General features: G+C 44.5%; 2 protein-coding genes across 2 annotated transcripts; both read left to right on the forward strand.

Annotated features, from left to right (window-relative positions):
- Positions 1–812: 812 nt before the first annotated feature.
- On the forward strand, positions 813–12,582 carry LOC121535139 (protein phosphatase 1 regulatory subunit 7). The gene is made up of 10 exons (XM_041841896.2): positions 813–911; positions 1,710–1,805; positions 2,373–2,428; positions 2,534–2,599; positions 2,768–2,898; positions 3,140–3,302; positions 6,240–6,356; positions 6,580–6,684; positions 7,057–7,143; positions 10,170–12,582. Exons 1-10 carry the CDS (start codon positions 872–874, stop codon positions 10,344–10,346), a joined length of 1,038 nt encoding a protein of 345 aa, XP_041697830.1. The 5' UTR covers positions 813–871; the 3' UTR covers positions 10,347–12,582.
- A 319-nt stretch (positions 12,583–12,901) lies between these two features.
- LOC121535140 (UBX domain-containing protein 7) lies at positions 12,902–19,064 on the forward strand. Its single transcript, XM_041841897.1, has 11 exons — positions 12,902–13,009; positions 14,480–14,633; positions 14,822–14,889; positions 15,046–15,111; positions 15,261–15,373; positions 15,575–15,721; positions 16,410–16,500; positions 16,600–16,733; positions 16,922–17,459; positions 17,772–17,851; positions 18,137–19,064. Exons 1-11 carry the CDS (start codon positions 12,910–12,912, stop codon positions 18,296–18,298), a joined length of 1,653 nt encoding a protein of 550 aa, XP_041697831.1. The 5' UTR covers positions 12,902–12,909; the 3' UTR covers positions 18,299–19,064.
- The last annotated feature ends 1,313 nt before the right edge of the window (positions 19,065–20,377 follow it).

Consider the following 20,377-nt stretch of genomic DNA (forward strand, 5'->3'; position numbering starts at 1 on the left):
TCAGTTGCTAAAGCCAGTGAAGCCACCAAAAGGATAGTTCGCCTTTACATTTTAGTCATTTAGCAGACGCTCTTATCCAGAGCGACTTACAATTAGCGAGTGCATACATTATTATTATTTTTTTTTTTCATACTGGCCCCCCGTGGGAATCGAACCCACAACCCTGGCGTTGCAAACGCCATGCTCTTCCAAATGAGCTACATCCCTGCCGGCCATTCCCTCCCCTACCCTGGACGACGCTGGGCCAATTGTGCGCCGCCCCATGGGTCTCCCGGTCGCGGCCGGGAACGTTTGATTTCATATCATAAAATGGAGCTCATGCTGGAGTTGTGCCAGGCAGGTCATGCCATATCATGTGCATATCCTTGTAGGTATTACTGTTTTCCATAGCCCAGGCATGGTCACACAGGCCTACCAGGGAAGTAGATAAAGTACATCAACTCATTGTTTTGAAAATATACACCATCCACCTATAGTATGTTTCTGATATGGATGATTGTCCCTGGAACACAGTATTCTTATTCTATTTATCTGTCCTTGTTGAGGGGCTATGTATGTCCTCTTGCGCACGTGTGATTGTGGTGTCCTGTTGTGCAGGAATATGTGTGATTGGCACCATCCTGTGGTCAAAAGGTGCAATTAAGCTGCTCTTTATGATAGTGTCGCAGTTCTTATATTTTCCATGGTAAACCTGAATGGTTTGTCTTTCTTTATGCAAATGTATTCTTGAATATCGCACACAAACGGATAAATGGTATATTGTGGCCAGTGACGCATCCCTTCTGAAGGCAGAGCCCGCACCAAATATGCAGCCTGCTGATTGGCTGAGGAGTTTGTCAATGTAAAAAGGGAGGGTTATCAGGAAACAATTATGGCTACCCTGTCTGTTGGAGAGCCTCAAGAGATGGAAGGTGAGTGACAATCTAATATATGGCATCGCAAATAGTTTATCATGAGGGTGGTTAAATGTATATTTACCTATATATTATTGAACCTTTCCCCCAAACTGTACGCCGCAGGGGATGTTATTTTGTGCTACTTTGCCCTTCCCTCCCTGGTCATGCTAGCTAGCTAATGTTGTTAGCTATGTCATTCAATAAGAAGTTGTTTACGTTTGCCAGCATTTATCTAGCTACTAGCACTAGATAACTAAACTAACATGTTTTTTCCGTACCTAGCTAAATGTCATCCTCCTGTGTTTATTGTAGTTAGCTAACATTAGTTAGATAACAAATAATGACCGACTCATCCACTTAATACAAGCAAGTTAGCCTAGCAACTGAGTGTGGCTGAAATGGGAACATCAAGCTACTCTAGCTAGCTGGTTGGTCCTTGCTGGCCAGTCAGCTACCGTGGAAAATTTACTTTCAATATTGTCAGATTCTTCAACATCTAAAATCAAAATGTCAGACAGACACAGTCGAAAATAACCTTACTAGTTCCTGTATATAGCTTACTTCAAGACAAGGTGTAGCTAAATATAAATATGTTGCTACTGATGAACGTGCTACTGATCAGCTAGCAGTAGTTTGCAGACACAGCCATCCATAGGAAATTAAGAGGCGTCAAAGCAGGTCAGATCATGTGAGCCTGCTACTACATGGGCGCTTTAGTTTTATTGACTCCTCCATGGCTACAACTGTGATAATGTCCAAACTACATTGAACTGATTGACCAGGGCTGTTCCTTCCCATCTGTTCTGTGTGCAGTGGATCGGAAGGGAGAGTCAGAGGAGTCAGGAGATGATGAGACCAGGAGGAAGAGCATCAACGGGGAGGTAGACCCCAACCAGCCTCCTGCCACAGGTGGGGGCTATACACAAGTTATACCTTAAGGCCCTCAAGGGTGATGCACCCAGCATGCTCCGTACAATCATCAGACTCAAACAGCCTGGTCATACCAGCCACAACCCTGCACAGCATGGGTGACAGGTCCTTCTCACATGTTGCCCCTCAGCTCTGGAACACTCTACCTGTACATGTCAAGGAGGCAGCTTCAATTTCCTCATTTAAAATGTAACTAAACACCTACCTATTCAAGCTAGCTTTTAATGTTCTATCACTTAATTTGCCTAAAGTCTCTTTTGCATTAGTAGTTAATGTATTGTGAGTTTTTCTACTTTTTGATGTATTGATGCTGTTTTTGTTATTGTTTTATTTTTGTTTGATACCTTTTGCGCAATGAATGTGGGAAATTATGCAAGAATACAGGGTAAGGTTATACACAAGTATAGTGTCACATCACACTCAGTAGGCACAACATGAAGAAAACATGTTGTACTGTGGTAGCTAGTACATACTAGTCTAGTTAGGCCTAGATGCTGTGGCTGTGTTAAAAATCACCTCTTGAAATGTCTCTCTTTTTGTACACAGTTAAAGAGGAGTCTCCCGTTGATATGGATACCATAACCCTGGACCCAGAGGAAGAGGTGATGGAGGGATGGAAATTAGTGTTGCCATACAATTAGCCTCAGGGTATTATGAATGTTGTTCCAATTTAGTTCTCTACCTAACACACCTACCTCTCTTCACAGGATGTTGATCTTGTCCACTGTAGGATTGGGAAGATTGAGGGACTGGAGGTGTTGAGGAAGGCTAAGGTCAGTAGGTTGACTATTGTCTGTCATTCACCCATATGATTGTAAAAACATCATATAGCTATTTATAGAAAACATAGATGACAATCACCCTGGAGTAAAGGAGACTGTGTCTGCACAAACAGTATGACTAGATTAACTCATGTTAAATGTTTGTGTGTGTGTCTCCAGACGCTCTCTCTAAGGCAGAACCTGATCAAAAACATTGAGAACCTGGAGACGTTAGTGACTCTGAAGGAGCTGGATCTCTACGACAACCAAATCCGCAAACTTGAGAACCTGCAGACCCTCACAGAGCTGGAGTGAGTCTGATGGGACCACATACATATATGGATGTATACACACCAGTGTTCCCTCCCTATCAGCTGACCTTGTGGTTGCCTCGATGACCAGCTTTTACTAACCATTAATAAGTGCATTCCTCTCCCCATTTACACTGACAGAACTGAATGAACTGTGTTACTCCATGTACTATTTTACACAAAATGTTTCCTCACAGTAAAATTGAATTAAACCTGAATGTATTTTGACTCTGATCTCTAGCCAGCTGGACGTGTCCTTCAATCTGCTGAGGAAGGTGGAGGGTCTGGAGCGTCTGACGGGGCTGAAGAAGCTATTCCTACTGCACAACAAGATCAGCCACATTGCCAACCTGGACCATCTCACAGGCCTGGAGATGCTGGAGCTGGGGTCCAACCGCATCCGGGTGAGACAGAGGCCAAGGGTCACGGATCATGTGCGACTAATTACATAGGGTGGCTGGAGCCTTTGACAATATTTAGGGCCTTCCTCTGACACCGCCTGGTATAGAGGTCCTGGATGGCAGGAAGCTTGGCCCCAGTGATGTACTGGGCGGTACGCACTACCCTCTGTAGGGCCTTGTGGTCGGAGGCCGAGCAGTTGCCATACCAGGCAGTGATGCAACCAGTCAGGATGCTCTCGATGGTGCAGCTGTAGAAAGTTTTGAGGATCTGAGGACCCATGCCAAATCTTTTCAGTCTCCTTAGGGGGAATAGGTTTTGTTGTGCCCTCTTCACGACTGTCTTGGTGTGCTTGGACCATGTTGGTGATGTGGACACCAAAGAACTTGAAGCTCTCAACCTGTTCCACTACAGCCCCGTCGATGAGAATGGGGGCGTGCTCGGTCCTCTTCTTTTTCCTGTAGTCCACAATCATCTCCTTTGTCTTGATCACGTTGCAGGAGAGGTTGTTGTCCTGGCACCACACGGCCAGGTCTCTGACGACCTCCCTATAGGCTGTCTCGTCGTTGTCGGTGATCAGGCCTACCACTGTTGTGTCATCGGCAAACTTAATGATGCTGTTGGAGTCGTGCCTGGCCATGCAGTCATGAGTGAACAGGGAGTACAGGAGGGGACTGAGCACGCACCCCTGAGGGGCCCCCGTGTTGAGGATCAGTGTGGCGGATGTGTTGTTACCTACCCTTACCACCTGGGGGCGGCCCATCAGGAAGTCCAGGATCCAGTTGCAGAGGGAGGTGTTTAGTCCCAGGGTCCTTAGCTTAGTGATGAGCTTTGAGGGCACTATGGTGTTGAATGCTGAGCTGTAGTCAATGAATAGCATTCTCACGTAGGTGTTCCTTTTGTCCAGGTGTGAAAGGGCAGTGTGGAGCGCAATAGAGATTGCATCATCTGTGGATCTGTTGGGGTGGTATGCAAATTGGAGTGGTTCTAGGGATTCTGAGATAATGGTGTTGATGTGAGCCATGACCAGCCTTTCAAAGCACTTCATGGCTACAGACATGAGAATGTTGACCTGTTTAATGGTCTTACTCACATCGGCTACGGAGAGAGTGATCACACAGTTGTCCGGAACAGCTGATGCTCTCATGCATGTTTCAGTGTTACTTGCATAGAAGTAATTTAGCTCATCTGGTAGGCTTGTGTCACTGGGCAGCTCACGGCTGTGCTTCCCTTTGTAGTCTGTAAATTTGTCTCCCAGTGTCTGTTGGAAAGCAGACTGAACCAGGTTTTACTCTAGGATTTTGCCTGTGCATAGCGCTATTCAGTTTATTTAATCATAAACTCCCTAGTCCTTGCCGGTGACAAGCATACCCATAACATAATGCAGCCACCACCATGCTTGAAAATATGATGTGGTACTCTGTGATCTTGTGTTGGATTTGCCCCAAACATAGCACTTTGTATTCAGGACATAAAGTTCATTTCTTTGCCACATTTTTTGCAGTTTTACTTTAGTGCCTTATTGCAAACAGGATGCATGTTTTGGAATATTTATTATTCTGTACAGGCTTCCTTTTCACTCTGTCAATTAGGTTAGTATTGTGGCGTAACGACAATGTTGTTGATCCATCCTCTGTTTTCTCCTATCACAGCCATTAAACTCTAACTGTTTTAGTCACCATTGGCCTCATGGTCATTGAAATCCCTGAGCGGTTTCCTTCTTTTCCAGCAACTGAGTTAGGAAGGATGCCTGTATCTTTGTAGTGACTGGGTGTATTGATACACCTTCCAAAGTGTAATTTCATAACTTCACAGGGATATTCAATGTGTGCTTTTTTCTTTACCCATCTACCAATAGGTGCCCTTTGTGAGGCATTGGAAAACTTCCCTGGTCTTTGTTGTTGAATCTGTGTTTGAAATTCACTGCTCGACTGAGGGACCTTATAATTCTCTGTATGTATGGAGGACAGAGATGAGGTAGTCAGTCAAATCATGTTAAACACTATTATTGCACACAGTGTGCAACTTATGTGACTTGTTAAGCTTTTGTTAAAAGCAGACATTAAATATCCCTTTGAGCATGGTGAAGTTATTATTTACACTTTAGATGGCATCCTTCCTAAATCAGTTGCCGGAGAGGAAGGAAACCGCTCAGGGATTTCACCATGAGGTGATTTTAAAACAGTTTAATGGCTGTGATAGGAGAAAGCTGAGGATGGATCAACAAACATTGTAGGTACTCCATAATACTGTAGATCATTGACAAAAAATGACAATTAAATCAATTTAATCCCACTTTGTAACACAAACAAATGTGGAAAAAGTATAGGGGTGTCACTTGTTAAATCCACTTCAATCAGTGTAGATGAAGGGGAGGAGACCGGTTAAAGAAGGATTTTTAAGCCTTGACACAATTGTGACATGGATTGTGTATGTGTACAATTCAGAGGGTGAATGGGCAAGACAAAATATTTAAGTGCCTTTGAACGGGGTATGGTAGTAGGTGCCAGGCACACCAGTTTGTGTCAAGAACTGCAATGCTGTTGGGTTTTTCACACTCAACAGTTTCCTGTGTGTATCAAGAATGGTCCACCACCCAAAGGACATTCAGCCAACTTCACACAATTGTGGGAAACATTGGAGTCAACATGGGCCGGCATCCCTGTTGAACGCTTTTCGACACCTTGTAGAGTCCATGCCCAGACGAATTGAGGCTGTTCTGAGGAGGGGTGCAACTCAATATTAGGAAGGTGTTCTTAATGTATGGTACACTCGTTTAGATTTGGATTAAGCAGAGCATGTCTCACAATTGGCAGCCAAAATCTGTCGATGTGCCCTTGAGCAAGGCACTTAACCCTAATTGCTCCTGTAAGTCGCTCTGGATATGAGTGTCTGCTAAATGACTAAAATGTAAAAATGTGTGTGGGTCTTTGTTTTTCCAGGTAATCGAGAATTTGGACTCGCTGTCCTCCTTGACAAGTCTGTTTCTGGGCACCAACAAGATCACACAGTTTCAACATCTGGAGGGCCTACACAACCTGACAGTCCTCAGCATCCAGGTACACACACATACTGTGGCTTGATAGTTTCTGTGACTTCCTCCATCTTAAGTTTTGTGTTCAGTGTGACAACGAGTCATATAGACTGCAGTATTTTTTACACACAAATGCTTGTGTTCAGTGAAACTACTCAGTAGAAGTACATCTACTCATGAAGACAGTACAATATAAAAGACAAGTGGATGTTGGTCTCTGAGTATATGTTGTGTTGTCTTTCCTCCAGAGTAACCGCATCACCAAGATGGAGGGTCTGCAGGGTCTGGTCAACCTGAAGGAGCTCTACCTGAGTCACAATGGCATCGAGGTCATCGAGGGCCTGGAGAACAACGTGAGTCAATGGCAACCTGCACGACTGTAGGGCCATGCACATTGCCATGGCGACCAATAAAATCAGAGCAGGAATGCAATGTTTATGGATCCCTAATGAATTAATGTGGTGGGAGTCTGCTAGATGACTGAATGTAATGTAAATGTTGAGCGGCTTCACTGCAGGTAGATTGTATGTTTTTAAAATTCAATAATACATTTTTTTATAAAATATGTGGTATAATGCTCCAAACGTAGTCAATACATGTTGTCATTGCGATTATATGTAGTTATTGCAAAATCAAGACTTGACGTGTCTGCGTGCTAGTTTAATGGCAAGTATTTAAAAATATTTAAAGTGGTGACTAAATTTATGCTGTTTGTCCACATACAGAAAAAGCTGACAACTCTGGACATCGCAGCCAACCGGGTAAAGAAAATCGAAAACATCAGCCATTTAACAGACCTACAGGAATTCTGGGTAAGAGGGAAGGAGAGATTGAAAAGAGGGATGTGGGTCGCATGGATGAGTCATTTTAAAGTAGATCACTGTCAGTTGTTTGAGAAATGGATATGTCCAAGGTTGCAGATAGGAAACTTCTCTATCATACACTACCGGTCAAAAGTTTTAGAACACCTACTCATTCCAGGGTTTTTCTTTATTTTTACTATTTTCTACATTGTAGAATAATAGTGAAGACATCAAAACTATGAAATAACACATATGGAATCATGTAGTAACCAAATAAGTGTTAAACAAATCAAAATATATTTTATATTTGAGATTCTTCAAATAGTCACCATTTGCCTTGATGACAGCTTTGCATACTCTTGGCATTCTCTCAACCAGCTTCAACTGGAATGCTTTTCCAACAGTCTTGAAGGAGTTCCCACATATGCTGAGCACTTGTTGGCTGCTTTTCCTTCACTCTGCGGTCCAACCAGAGCATATGAGCGGAGTGGAGCGGTGAGAATCTCAGCTCCTCGCTCACGGAGCTGTTCACCCCTCCGCTCCCCCGCTCAAAGCCACATCAGGCCAGTCCGCTCATTATCGCTCAGCGCTCAACGCAGTTTGCATCGCGCTCCACTCAAATCGCCCCCCGCTCACTCCAAAAAAGGAACAAAATCTGCATGTATTTCACTTTTAGCTTAAACCACAGCCTTACTTTATCTCCCCGAATTTGTTGCATACAGACTCATCTCGGATTATCCATTCTGTCTTGAAACGGGGATCTAACACTGACGCTAAAATGAGATGTTAATCAGTATAGTATATTGCATAGCGAATTGACACGTTGTTTGCCAATGTTTCTGCAAAAGCAGCGATGCCCATTGGAAGTGCAGTGTGAGTGTAATCGGTGAGCAGGGATTTGATTTTTGTGACAGCAGGGAGGATCATCCCCAGGTTCCCCAGCTCCTTCTGCATTTTGTCTGTGAGATCTGCTAGTGGTGTCAGCACACTGACAAGGTGCGTCAGCTGCCGTACTTGATTCAGGGTGATGTTAGCAACATTAGACTTGAGTTTGTTTTGCCATAACGGGTATTTTTGGAACAACCGGATGAACGACTGAATCATCCGCAGCTGGCTGCTCCATCGAATGGCGCAGGCATTTGTGGGGCGGACACCTAATTGGTCGGTTTCCTCTGTGCTCTTGCGTACACTTTTCACCAGGTGCCCGACTTTCACTAACAGCCTATTAATGTTGTCGTGCTCGTTAAAGGCGTTTTTGATCGCCAGCTGAAGCATGTGAATGGGGCATCTCAGATGTAAATTTTTCTTGGGAGGTGTAGCCCGGTTGAGCTGCGCTGGCGAAGTGTTGCATCCCTTCGCGTTCTCCTTTACTCAGCGGTTCATAGTCCATGAAAATAATTTCAAAAAATGCTACATCCAGCTCTCTTTTTCTCTCCCTTGTTTCTCTCCCTTGTTTGCGTGCAGTGAATACACTTTTGAATTCCTCAACCCTTTTCTCTTGTTGCTGCTGCTGCTCCTCTCGCTCTATAAAATACAAATTCATGGACGACACAAATTAAATTAAACAGATGGATTCTGGGTCAGGCTTGAGCATGCTTCAGACTCGTGGTGTGAGCGAGCGAAATTGGAGCGGGACATAGGGCGACGCTCCGTCCTTTTAAAAATGCCGCTCTGCGCTCTGTTCAAAATCCGTCCGCTCACGCTCCACGCTCGCTCCCGCTCCACTCCGCTCATATGCTCTGGGTCCAACTCATCCCACTTTGGTTGAGGTCGGGGGATTGTGGAGGCCAGGTCATCTGATGCAGCACTCCATCACTCTCCTTCTTGGTCAAATAGCCCTTACACAGCCTGGAGGTGGGTTGGGTCATTGTCCTGTTGAAAACAAAAAAGATAATCCCACTAAGCCCAAACCAGATGTGATGGCGTATCGCTGCAGAATGCTGTGGTAGCCATGCTGGTTAAGTGTGCCTTGAATTCTAAATAAATCACAGACATTGTCACCAGCAAAGCTCCCCCACACCATAACACCTCCTCCTCCATGCTTTACGGTGGGAAATACACATGCAGAGATCATCCGTTCACCCACACCGCGTCTCACAAAGACACAGCGGTTGGAACCAAAAATCTCCAATTTGGACTCCAGACCAAAATACACATTTCCACCGGTCTAATGTCCATTGCTCATTTTTCTTGGCCCAAGCAAGTCTCTTCTTCTTATTGGTGTCCTTTAGTAGTGATTTCTTTGCAGCAATTCGACCATGAAGGCCTGATTCACACAGTCCCTTCTGAACAGTTGATGTTGAGATGTGTCTGTTACTTGAACTCTGTGAAGCATTTTATGGGCTGCAATTTCTGAGGCTGGTAACTCTAATTAACTTATCCTCTGCAGCAGAGGTAACTCTGGGTCTTCCATTCCTGTGGCGGTCCTCATGAGAGCCAGTTTCATCATAGCGCTTGATGGTTTTTGCGACTGCACTTGAAGAAACTTTCAACGTTCTTGAAATGTTCCGTATTGACTGACCTTCATGTCTTAAAGTAATGATGGACTGTCGTTTCTCTTTGCTTATTTGAGCTGTTCTTGCCATAATATGGACTTTGTCTTTTACCAAATAGATCCATCTTCTGTATACCAACCCTACCTTGTCACAACACAACTGATTGGCTCAAACGCATTAAGAAGGAAAGAAATTCCACATATTAACTTTTAAGAAGGCACACCTGTTAATTGAAATGCATTCCAGGTGACTACCTCATGAAGCTGGTTGAGAGAATGCCAAGAGTGTGTAAAGCTGTCAAGGCAAAGGGTGGCTATTTGAAGAATCTCAAATATAAAATATATTTTGATTTGTTTAATACTTTTTTGGTTACTACATGATTCCATATGTGTTATTTCATAGTTTTGTTGTCTTCACTATTATTCTACAATGTAGAAAATATTAAAAATAAAGAAAAACCTTTGAATGAGTAGGTGTTCTAAAACTTTTGACTGGTAGTGTATATCAAATCTCTCTTTCTCCCCCTCCCCCCCCTCCCAGATGAATGATAATCAGATAGAGAACTGGTCAGATCTGGACGAGTTGAAGAATGCCAAAGCCCTGGAGACGGTGTACCTCGAGAGGAACCCCTTACAGAAGGACCCCCAATACCGCAGGAAGATCATGCTGGCGCTGCCCACCGTACGCCAGATCGATGCCACCTTCATCCGCTTCTAACCGGCCCCCGCCCGCAGTGCCACGACACATCTCGCTCCCCCACTTCAGTGTTCCCCCACCTGCACTCACCGTCCTTCCCCCGCAACCGCAAAATTAACCTCCGCTCACTGCACTAATTCCCCACAGGCACACACATACTGATACACACAGACAAGGGTGCCCTTGTATACCACGTACACTCCAGCACACACACATTCTGACCATCACTTCTCTCCTTACCCTCTCTCATACACATGTGCATGCACGCATGTACACTCTAACTCACGCGCACCACTTGACCTATGCTATTGTGTGAACGTTTATTAATTTATTCCCAGAATTGGACTGGATACGGGCTAGGAGGAGTGGGAGCTGCAGGGATGTCAAAAAGACCCCATCTTTCCCCACTGTCCTCCCTCCCCTCCCTGTCTTTTCTCCCGCTCTCCTCCCTCCCCTCCCTGTCTTTTCCTCCCGCTCTCCTCCCTTTTCCTTTCCATGTGGAGTAGGGAATGATTGCCCCGCCTGATTGGCCTTTGTCTGGATGATAAAAAGGAGAAGGCAGGCCGTTTTCTCTTTGTTATTGAAATTGCACTGCACCTGGCGGAGAGGGGGATGAGGGTCTTTTTGAGTGGTCGTGCGAGTGTTTATCATATTTTCTTCAGGAAGGTCTACTACGCTCACCAGATATCAAAGTCTTTTATATTCTTTTAATGAATTTTAAATGATCAAATGTGTAAAAAAAAAAAAAACATTGACTACTGTAACTGTTGTCCTCTGGTGCTGACACAGGGTCCATGTTGGTGTATGATACTTAGTGTTTGCCATAGGGATATTTAGATCATAACACTGGACTGCTTACATACTGTAGCTACATTACAGACACTGTCTCGTGCACGTGGTGTCTTGTTCAAAGTGAAGGAATTAACTTAATCCCCACCCTGTCACATCAAAGAAGCGTACTCTTTGTACTCGATCTGAAACTGGTACGTCTTGGGACAATAAGGCAAATGTACTGTTCTGAATGCTAATTCATGGTCACCCGAGGGAACAAACCAGTTTTTTTTTCATTTCACGCAAAAAGAAAATTTATGATTTTGCATTGGACAAGTTTAGATTGTTTCACTCTGTTTTGTGCCGTTTCTTGCCTAATGAACATTACCCAGTTACCATAGACTGGAGAGTAGGACCACATGTCAAGGGGGAGGAGTGGGATTTTGCCATAGGATTTGCCCTCAACGATTTAACTTGTTTTTGTGTTATTGATTTCTATTAAGTTTCTTTTAAAACATTTTTGAATGGTAATCCTTGGGTAAACATCCCCAGGAGATCATCGTCTGCTTTTGATTGTAAATAATCAAACTTTATCTTAGACTTTGACTCAACATCCTAATTCAAATGAGTCTGCAGTCTGAGCTATTAATCCATATGTCAATCTTGCTGCTGTAAAATGCAACTAACATTCAGTGATGGTGGCATTCAGCACTCCTTTCTTTTCAGGCCATGATCCTAAAATATTTGAAGTTGGGAGATAATGTAAAGAAAAATATGACAATCTGTTATCATATTTCCAAGTCAATACTCCATGCATATACATGTATGGAGTAACCTATAGTTGTACACTTACAGGGAAAGTTTAACAGAAGTGAACCGTGGTTGTGAACAGAAATGGACTCCGATGACCTATTGACCTGAATCAGTGGGGTCTGTCAGAGTGAAGGTGTGTGGTATGTGGAAGGGAAGGAGTGTGTTTGTGACGTAAAGCGCTTTTAATCACATTGCTCAGGACCTTACTATCGCCATGTAGTGGACCAACAGGCTCAGAAGTTGCCCCTAACCACAGATCTAGGATCAGATAACCCTTCTGTACCCCCAATCAGATTTGAACCTTAATCAATAGTGTAATGACCCTGTATCAATGGTTAGGGAAAATGTATATTCCCTCCTGCAGAGCGAAAGGTGACCCATACAACTGGGACTTATTCAAGAGGGTGCAACATTTAGAATGTTACAGATAAAAATGCAATGTATATAATTTCAACTATTGACTCCTCCCGTTGCTAGACAAGTTGGCAGTTCTATACATTACATTTTTATCTGCCCCACTTGTCCCAGTCCCTCAGATGGGTTCAGAGAGCAACGCTACACAACTCACTTGTATTTTTTTGCTTGTTTTTAATTACGCTTGGCAAAGCGCTTGGTTGACCGTTCTTGAACTGAATGTATTATTAAAGACTAAAGAATAAAGTTACTTAAATTACATGTTTTCCCACAAATGCTTACACCACTAAACTGACATATTAGTGAATAGATTGTAACTACTATTGCATGCACTGTATAAATTAGATTACATGTATTGACTAAAACTACTGTACTATTGTCAGTACTGTGAAGAGAATAAAATATAACTGTTTCACTTGAAGGGATACCCTTGTATGGGCCACTGGTTGGGGCGGCCTACTACTCAGCCAACGTAGTCAAACCAGAGACAGGGCAATGAAATACATTACCCACAATCCAACACGAGTCTGTGTGACGCAGGCATCCAGGCAAAGCTCGCGAGTACAGAACGGCGGTACGCACGCGCATGATTTGTGTTGTTGTTGGTGGCGGTAAGATGGCGGCGCTCGGGGACGCATCAACTCCGGGGGTGAATGGGTTAATTCAACAGTTCACATCTATTACAGGTAAAATGTGTTACCTTTTATTGTTAGAATGTTCATTTTTCATGAGTTATCTTCCGAAAATAATCATGTCGCCCCAGTATCACAGAAAGCTGCGCAGGAAAATCAGACGGGGCATCAGTGCTTACTTACTGCCCCCTCTGTCATACAAGGGAAAATATTACTGGAGGTAGCTAACTAGCAAGCTAACGACCGTCAAGTGTGTGGTCACCAGAATGCAACATTAACTTTTAAACATAAAATGACCCCCAGGAAAGACTACTCAGAATTGTCCTGGGATGATGTCTGACGCAAAAACGGCTTTCTAGAGTTTCCCCAAAAGTCATTTTGAGTACCTGGAGGTGCAATAACTAGCCTTATTTTCTCTCATTTCTGTGGAATGGACGTTGGGTGCAACATTTTCCTCTTGTCGAGCTAACCTAGCCTAGGCTCCACCTAACCATGCAATGGTGGCTGAAACATCTCCCGCCTGTCATGTTCAAGTGATCGGAACGGAAGCACCACACCAGCCTCCCTCTGCTATCATTACTGTTACACAAAGTTTGCGTTCAAATTGTAATTTAATTATGCTATGTTTAATGTTATATAAATGTAGATAGCAATTTGGCCAAATCCATCCCATTTTTTGTGTGATCCTATCATGTTCTGTCGAGAAGACATGAAAAGTGAAACAGACATGCGCAGTAAACATGACAAACTCTAACCGTCTATATATGCAGCAATGCTTGCATGCAAGTTTAGATTGCATGTAAATTGCACATTATTTTACGCAGTTCTTGATTACAATGCATGGAGATAAAACTTATAGTGAAAGTGCCATTATCCTTCTGCCAGTGCGTTTAGCTCTAACCGTTCGCTGCAGCTAGCGACTGGGACGAGCTGCAAAAAAACACTCAAACTGGACAGTTATCTCCATCTCTTCATTCAAAGACTCAATAATGGACACTCTTACTAACAGTTGTGGCTGCTTCGCGTGATGTTTTGTTGTTTCTACCTTTGTGCTGTTGTCTGTGCCCAATAATGTTTGTACCATGTTTTGTGCTGCTACCGTGTTGTGTTGCTACCATGCTATGTTGTTGTTTTAGGTCTCTCTTTATGTAGTGTTGTGGTGTTTCTCTTTTCGTGATGTGTGTTTTGTCCTATATTTTTATTTGTAATCCCAGCCCCCGTCCCAGCAGGAGGCCTTTTGGTAGGCGTCATTGTAAATAAGAATTTGTTCATAACTGGCTTGCCTAGTTAAATAAAGGTTAAATAAATAAATAAAAACAAGACTAATGCATGCACATAAATCAGATTTTTTTGTGAGTGATCCTAGTTGGGGTTCAGATCTTGTAAAACATTTAATAAAATGGCTTATGTCAACCAACCAAGAAATTATTAAATGCATCAAAATATATTTCAGATGTAAAACATCAGGTCACTTTTTTTTTGTGTGTGTGTGTGTCATCCATATTATTTATGACCTTTCCCCAGGTGCCACAGAGAGTGTGGGGAAGCATATGCTAGAAGCATGCAACAACAATCTAGAAATGGCAGTGACCATGTTCCTGGACGGAGGGGGGATCACAGAGGAGCCCAGCACCAGCTCCAGTTCAGCAGGGGCCTCCAGCAGTAAAGCCCCCGCAGAGTAAGTCAATGGCCTGCTCCACCACACCAACCACTGCAGGGTCCTAAGAGATGGAGCCGGTGTTGAAACAAACCCAAACTTTGAGAGATCGCCAATCCTGGTCCTGCTGTTTTCATTGAAAGCACATTAATGAGAAAGAAAAAGGTCTCCTGGAATTGAAGTTGAATATTGTCTGTCTGTTTTTGCAGTGACGAAGTGCGGGCGCCTATCCCACAGAAGCAGGACATACTGGTGGAACCAGAGCCTATGTTTGGAGGTACAGTACTGCAGAGCAACCCCATAATATAGCCTACCTCACTACAACTTAATTGTAATGGATCTCAATAAAGAGCCCATCTGCTCCCTCTGTCTCCCCCTCTCTGTCTCAGTCCATCTAACAGTCTCTCACTCTCTCTCCATCTATCACTCGCAGCGCCAAAGCGACGAAGACCTGCCCGCTCCATATTTGACGGTTTTAGGGACTTCCAAACAGAAACCAGTAAGTAGCCTACATGTGTATGTGTCTTTATGCGTGTATGTGTTTGCGTAGAAAATAGTGCCAATCAGGCATCAGGCAAAGCACTACTTGTGTTGTGATCATGGTCAGGTTGTGGTATATACACTATCGGCTTCTCTGCCCTCTTTAAGTCCGCCAGGAACAGGAGCTGAGGAACGGCAGTGCGGCGGACAAAAAGCTCAGCACCCTGGCGGATCTGTTCCGGCCCCCCGTCGAGCTCATGCACAAAGGCAGCTTTGAGACGGTGAGGAGCCCCCTCCCCCCTGGACACCCAAGCTCCCTAGACCTGGAGGACTGTCAGTCGACCCTCATCCAAACCACCCTTAGCTGAAAGGATAGAATAGGTCTCTAAGCAGTACGGCAACAATTCCACCTAGCCTGCCAGAGGGCAAGGTGGAGCTTTTACCATATTGCTTATACCTATCTGGCTCCTTTCTCTCTCTAGGCGAAGGACTGTGGTCAGCTGGAGAGCAAGTGGCTGATGATCAACATCCAGAATGTGCAGGACTTTGCCTGCCAGTGTCTCAACAGAGACGTGTGGAGCAACGACGCGGTCCGGACCATCATCAGGGAGCACTTCATATTCTGGCAGGTATGAATGTGCACTCACACATGAAATATCACTTTCCCATTCAGAAAAAAATACTTTGTGGTTCAGTAGCTAGGTTTCCATCCAATTTGCGACAGATGTTCATGCAAATATTCAAAAATCTGCATAAAACATTTTTCCACCAAAGATGTGTTTACATCAAACAGACTTTTTGTGGATAAAAGGCTGTGCGTGATGAAAAAACGGTTTTATAGCAAATGGGCCCATTCTGGTCTTTGCACATGTGCTCTAGCCAACAGCTTGCAGATACAGTGCGGGTACTCTACCTACATTATAAGATTATTATGGATAAGAGCAATATTATTTGTAGTTGTAAAACGGCAGCCAAGCATCAATCATCATGTCACCAGACTAAGACCCTCAATATTTATTGGAAAGGAGCATCAAGTTTTTTACCTTGCACATTCACCACCCTGTGAAGTTATTCATAAATTATTTCATCTGTACCGGCATTTCATGTTTCCATCAGCCCGGTTGTGACTTTTTCCATGTCAGGTAATTCATCTGTATGAAATGGTTGGATGAAAACGTGGTTACTGTCACAAAGTTTTTCTCCTTCTTGTCATAACTGTACACAGTACACACGCTGTCACTTACACACACACACACACTGTGTGCCGTAGAGGCGTGTTGAGAGGAGCTGACCTGCTGTGTGTGGGTGCGTTGACAGGTTTACCATGACAGTGAAGAGGGACAGAGGTATATCCAGTTCTACAAGCTAAACAAGTTTCCCTATATCTCCATTTTGGACCCCCGCACAGGTGAGGCCTGCTCTGGGTTTCTGAGTGCTTGATCAGTTACTAACACTAAAAAGGTTTTGAAAGTCTAACTGACGATGTTCGTGTTTGACTGTTCTGCAGGTCAGAAGATGGTGGAGTGGAACCAGTTGGACGTGGCTTCATTTCTTGAACAGGTGACGGGCTTCCTGACGGAACATGGCCAGCTAGACGGCCCGGCGTCCAGCCACCCGCCCCCTGCCAAACGTGCCCGCTCCGTGAGTCTCGGTTCACTCTCTTTTTCACTCTCTCTCTCTGTTCATTTCATATTTCACTTTCTCTTCTTTGTATTTTCTTAAATAAGGTCCATATTGCTCATTCCAGTCACTCTTTCACACCTCTGTTTGATGTATTCTCTCCCTCCTCTCTCTCTCTCTCTCTCTCTCTCTCTCTCTCTCTCTCTCAGGAGAGTCTGATAGACGCCAGTGAGGACAGCCAGTTGGAGGCAGCCATCCGAGCCTCTCTCCAGGAGACCCACTATGAGTCCTCCTCCGCCCCCGAGCTCCCTGACTCCCCCCATTCTGCAGATGCAGACTCGGACGGAGACTCGGAAGCGGAGCCCTTCTCTGACAGCGAGGGCCTAATCTCTGTCGACGGCTCGGACAACGAGACAACAGAACCCAGGGAGGGTAGTTCCTACTCCACGGGCGGACACACCCCTCCGGGTCCAGCCCCTCCCACATCTGCAGCCGCAGCCCCCCAGCCCCCGCCACAGCCGGACAGTCCCCCCGCCCATCACAGGAAGTCCCCCCACAAAGAGAACAGCCACAGGAAAGAGGAGAGCAAAAAGAACCACCTGGAGCCTCCGGCGGCCGCCATGGCCCGCTCCCAAGCCGACCCAGACTCAGAGCATCGTTCTGGGGAGAACCATCGCACCTCAGCGGGCCAAAGCTCCAGATCTGTTAAGACGGCAACCTCTGACCTCGACTGCCTTGATGACAATGGTATTAAAACTACTGTGTGTTTCTGCGCATCATGTTCAAGTGTGTGGATGTGACTGTTACTCTGAGATTGTAGCCTAGCGGTTAAGAGCATTGGGCCAGTAACCAAAAGGTTGCTGGTTCGAATCCCCGATCTGACTAGGTGAAAAATATGTCAATGTGCCTTTGAGCAAGGCACTTTAGACTAACTGTTCCTATAAGTCGCTCTGGATAGGAGCATTTGCTTAATGACCAAATGTAAATTGTGTGTATATTTGTGGCTACGTCTTCATCCATCTCTACCCTGACTGCATTCTTCCTTTATTGTGTCGCCAGGTCCCAAGGCCAGACTGATGCTGCGCTACCCAGACGGACAGAGAGAGCAGATTGCCCTATCGTTCAAGGCTAAGCTTATGGTGAGAATGTACTCTTGTGTTAGGTCTTCAGTTCAATTCATGAGCTGAAATAAGTCTGCATAGAAAATCCTGGTCAATTTTCAGTTCAAGAATAGATTTTCAATTAATCCTCTGAGTTGAAATGCAACTGACCCCAACTCCCTGGGACATTAACATATTATAGGACATTATAAAGGCTCATACATGCCTATAACTAATTATAAAGCCGTTATAAAGCATTATTTAGTAAGCTGTTACCATGACTTGTTACTTACCTTCTTCCTCTGTGTCCTCCACCCCATCCAGGCTCTGGTGAGACACGTCCAGTCGAAGGGTTACCCCAATGAACGCTTTGAGCTCGTCACAAACTTCCCCCGGCGGAAGCTGGCCCACTTGGACTATGAAATCACACTTCAGGAGGCGGGGCTGTGTCCACAGGAGACTGTATTTGTGCAGGAGAGGAACTAAGCCCCGTCTTTTCTATCTCTTCAGACCACGCCCATATCACCAATGACCCAGGAGGACGTTACAGGCCGCGACCCCTGACCTTTTGTTCTTTTGGAATTACACCATACCCCTGTTCCGGGACACCGAACAGTGGATGGACTCAATTACCCATCATTCCACTGGGAGGAAGTTGCTGGCCTGTGTACTTTGTTAGAGGGCATTGTTGTTCATCATCAATTACCGAAGGCATTCTATTCTGATTTTAGTTTTATTCTGAGGTAATAAACCAATCGGAGTAGAATACATTAGAGATACAGTTAGAAATAAGCTGAGGGCCCGAATAATAAGCAGAGCTGGCATCAGAGTTGGCTCAGGAAGACTTAGCAGACAAAATACTTTTATCCCCCCGAGTTGGTAATACTTCTTTTTTTGAGTCATGGACACCTACAGCCGGGTAAAGGAGGGGCTTGAACTCTGACCCTGAGCTCAGATGGGTCCCAAATTTGCTCTTCTACGTGTTGATTGGGCGAGGAGGTGTTGCAGCAGTGACCGTGAGAAAGTGGGTGATTTTGAATATGGGAATTGATGTAGAGGGGAGGAGGGTCGTTCAAGGGATTTTGGGGGAGGGGGATGAGGTGTCCTTAACTGTCAACCTGCACTGTACAGGGGTGGTGTAGCAATTGACATTTAGTCTAGTTTTTTTCTTATTTCATTAATTTTTTTATATGCTGCCACATTTCCAAGAAAAGATGCTGATGCTTAAATATAATCATCAAAACAAAGGGAACTTTGGCTTGTTTGTTCTATTCCATTTCTACCATGTTGTGTATCTGCAATCTGTCTATGTGACCACGACCTCAGAAGTATAGTGTTAGTGATGATGCAGAGAAACCCAAATTGACCCCTTGAATCTACAATATCACTCAGGTATTTCTTGATACCCCCACCCCAATGACCTGAACGATCTGGGTCAGTGTAAACAATGGGTTGTGGTGTTATCACTCTTTCTAGCCCAGGGCTGTTCAATGTTGGTCCTGGAGGGCCAAAACACTTCTGCTTTTCATCCTCTCCTTCTAATCAGGGACTAATTCAGACCTGGATCACCAGAGTGGTATAATATGAAGCAAGCTAGATCTACTCAGGCTTTTTTAAAAAGCTAACCAGCTTCAGTTAGCTTCACATTCCAGGTCAGGCTTTATCCGTACTACGACGGTAGATATTTCTCGTTAAGCTGCCAGCTAACTTTTGCAGGCTTGTAACTGCGCTTTAATGACGCACATGGCTAGTCGAACACTAAACTCTTCATTGAGACAATGCTGAAACATCAATCCATGGGCGAGTCAGTGCCACATTTTCATTTGTGCCGAAATCAAAATGAAAGAAAAGTTCTTAAATTCAGCAGGCTATGGGGTGAAATATGCTTTTAGACTTTACGTCTTTATTTTATTATCCAATCACTCCTTCTATCTGTGGAACAGCTTGTTGCATTGTGGCCATACACATATAATCCATAGAAGGGTTTTTGAACCTCTAACCCTGCCAATTTGATTGTTAAACTCATGGGTACACTAGCAATGGCTGCCAGTCTTGGCTTGAATGGGAAATGCCATCCTATGGATTATACACTGCTCAAAAAAATAAAGGGAACACTTAAACAACACAATATAACTCCAAGTCAATCACACTTCTGTGAAATCAAACTGTCCACTTAGGAAGCAACACTGATTGACAATACATTTCACATGCTGTTGTGCAAATGGAATAGACAACAGGTGGAAATTATAGGCAATTAGCAAGACACCCCCAATAAAGGAGTGGTTCTGCAGGTGGTGACCACAGACCACTTCTCAGTTCCTATGCTTCCTGGCTGATGTTTTGGTCACTTTTGAATGCTGGCGGTGCTTTCACTCTAGTGGTAGCATGAGACGGAGTCTACAACCCACACAAGTGGCTCAGGTAGTGCAGCTCATCCAGGATGGCACATCAATGCGAGCTGTGGCAAGAAGGTTTGCTGTGTCTGTCAGCGTAGTGTCCAGAGCATGGAGGCACTACCAGGAGACAGGCCAGTACACCAGGAGACGTTGAGGAGGCCGTAGGAGG

Source organism: Coregonus clupeaformis, chromosome 21 (genome assembly GCF_020615455.1).
Source record: "Coregonus clupeaformis isolate EN_2021a chromosome 21, ASM2061545v1, whole genome shotgun sequence".
Taxonomy (NCBI): domain Eukaryota; kingdom Metazoa; phylum Chordata; class Actinopteri; order Salmoniformes; family Salmonidae; genus Coregonus; species Coregonus clupeaformis.

Coding starts and splice junctions, on each gene's coding strand:
- LOC121535140 (XM_041841897.1), top strand. CDS start 12,910: ATGATTTGTGTTGTTGTTGGTGGCGGTAAGATGGCGGCGCTCGGGGAC. Junction 13,010..14,479: donor ACAGTTCACATCTATTACAG/GTAAAATGTGTT, acceptor ACCTTTCCCCAG/GTGCCACAGAGAGTGTGGGG. Junction 17,460..17,771: donor CGACTGCCTTGATGACAATG/GTATTAAAACTA, acceptor TTGTGTCGCCAG/GTCCCAAGGCCAGACTGATG.
- LOC121535139 (XM_041841896.2), top strand. CDS start 872: ATGGCTACCCTGTCTGTTGGAGAGCCTCAAGAGATGGAAG. Junction 912..1,709: donor AGAGCCTCAAGAGATGGAAG/GTGAGTGACAAT, acceptor TTCTGTGTGCAG/TGGATCGGAAGGGAGAGTCA. Junction 6,357..6,579: donor TGACAGTCCTCAGCATCCAG/GTACACACACAT, acceptor TCTTTCCTCCAG/AGTAACCGCATCACCAAGAT.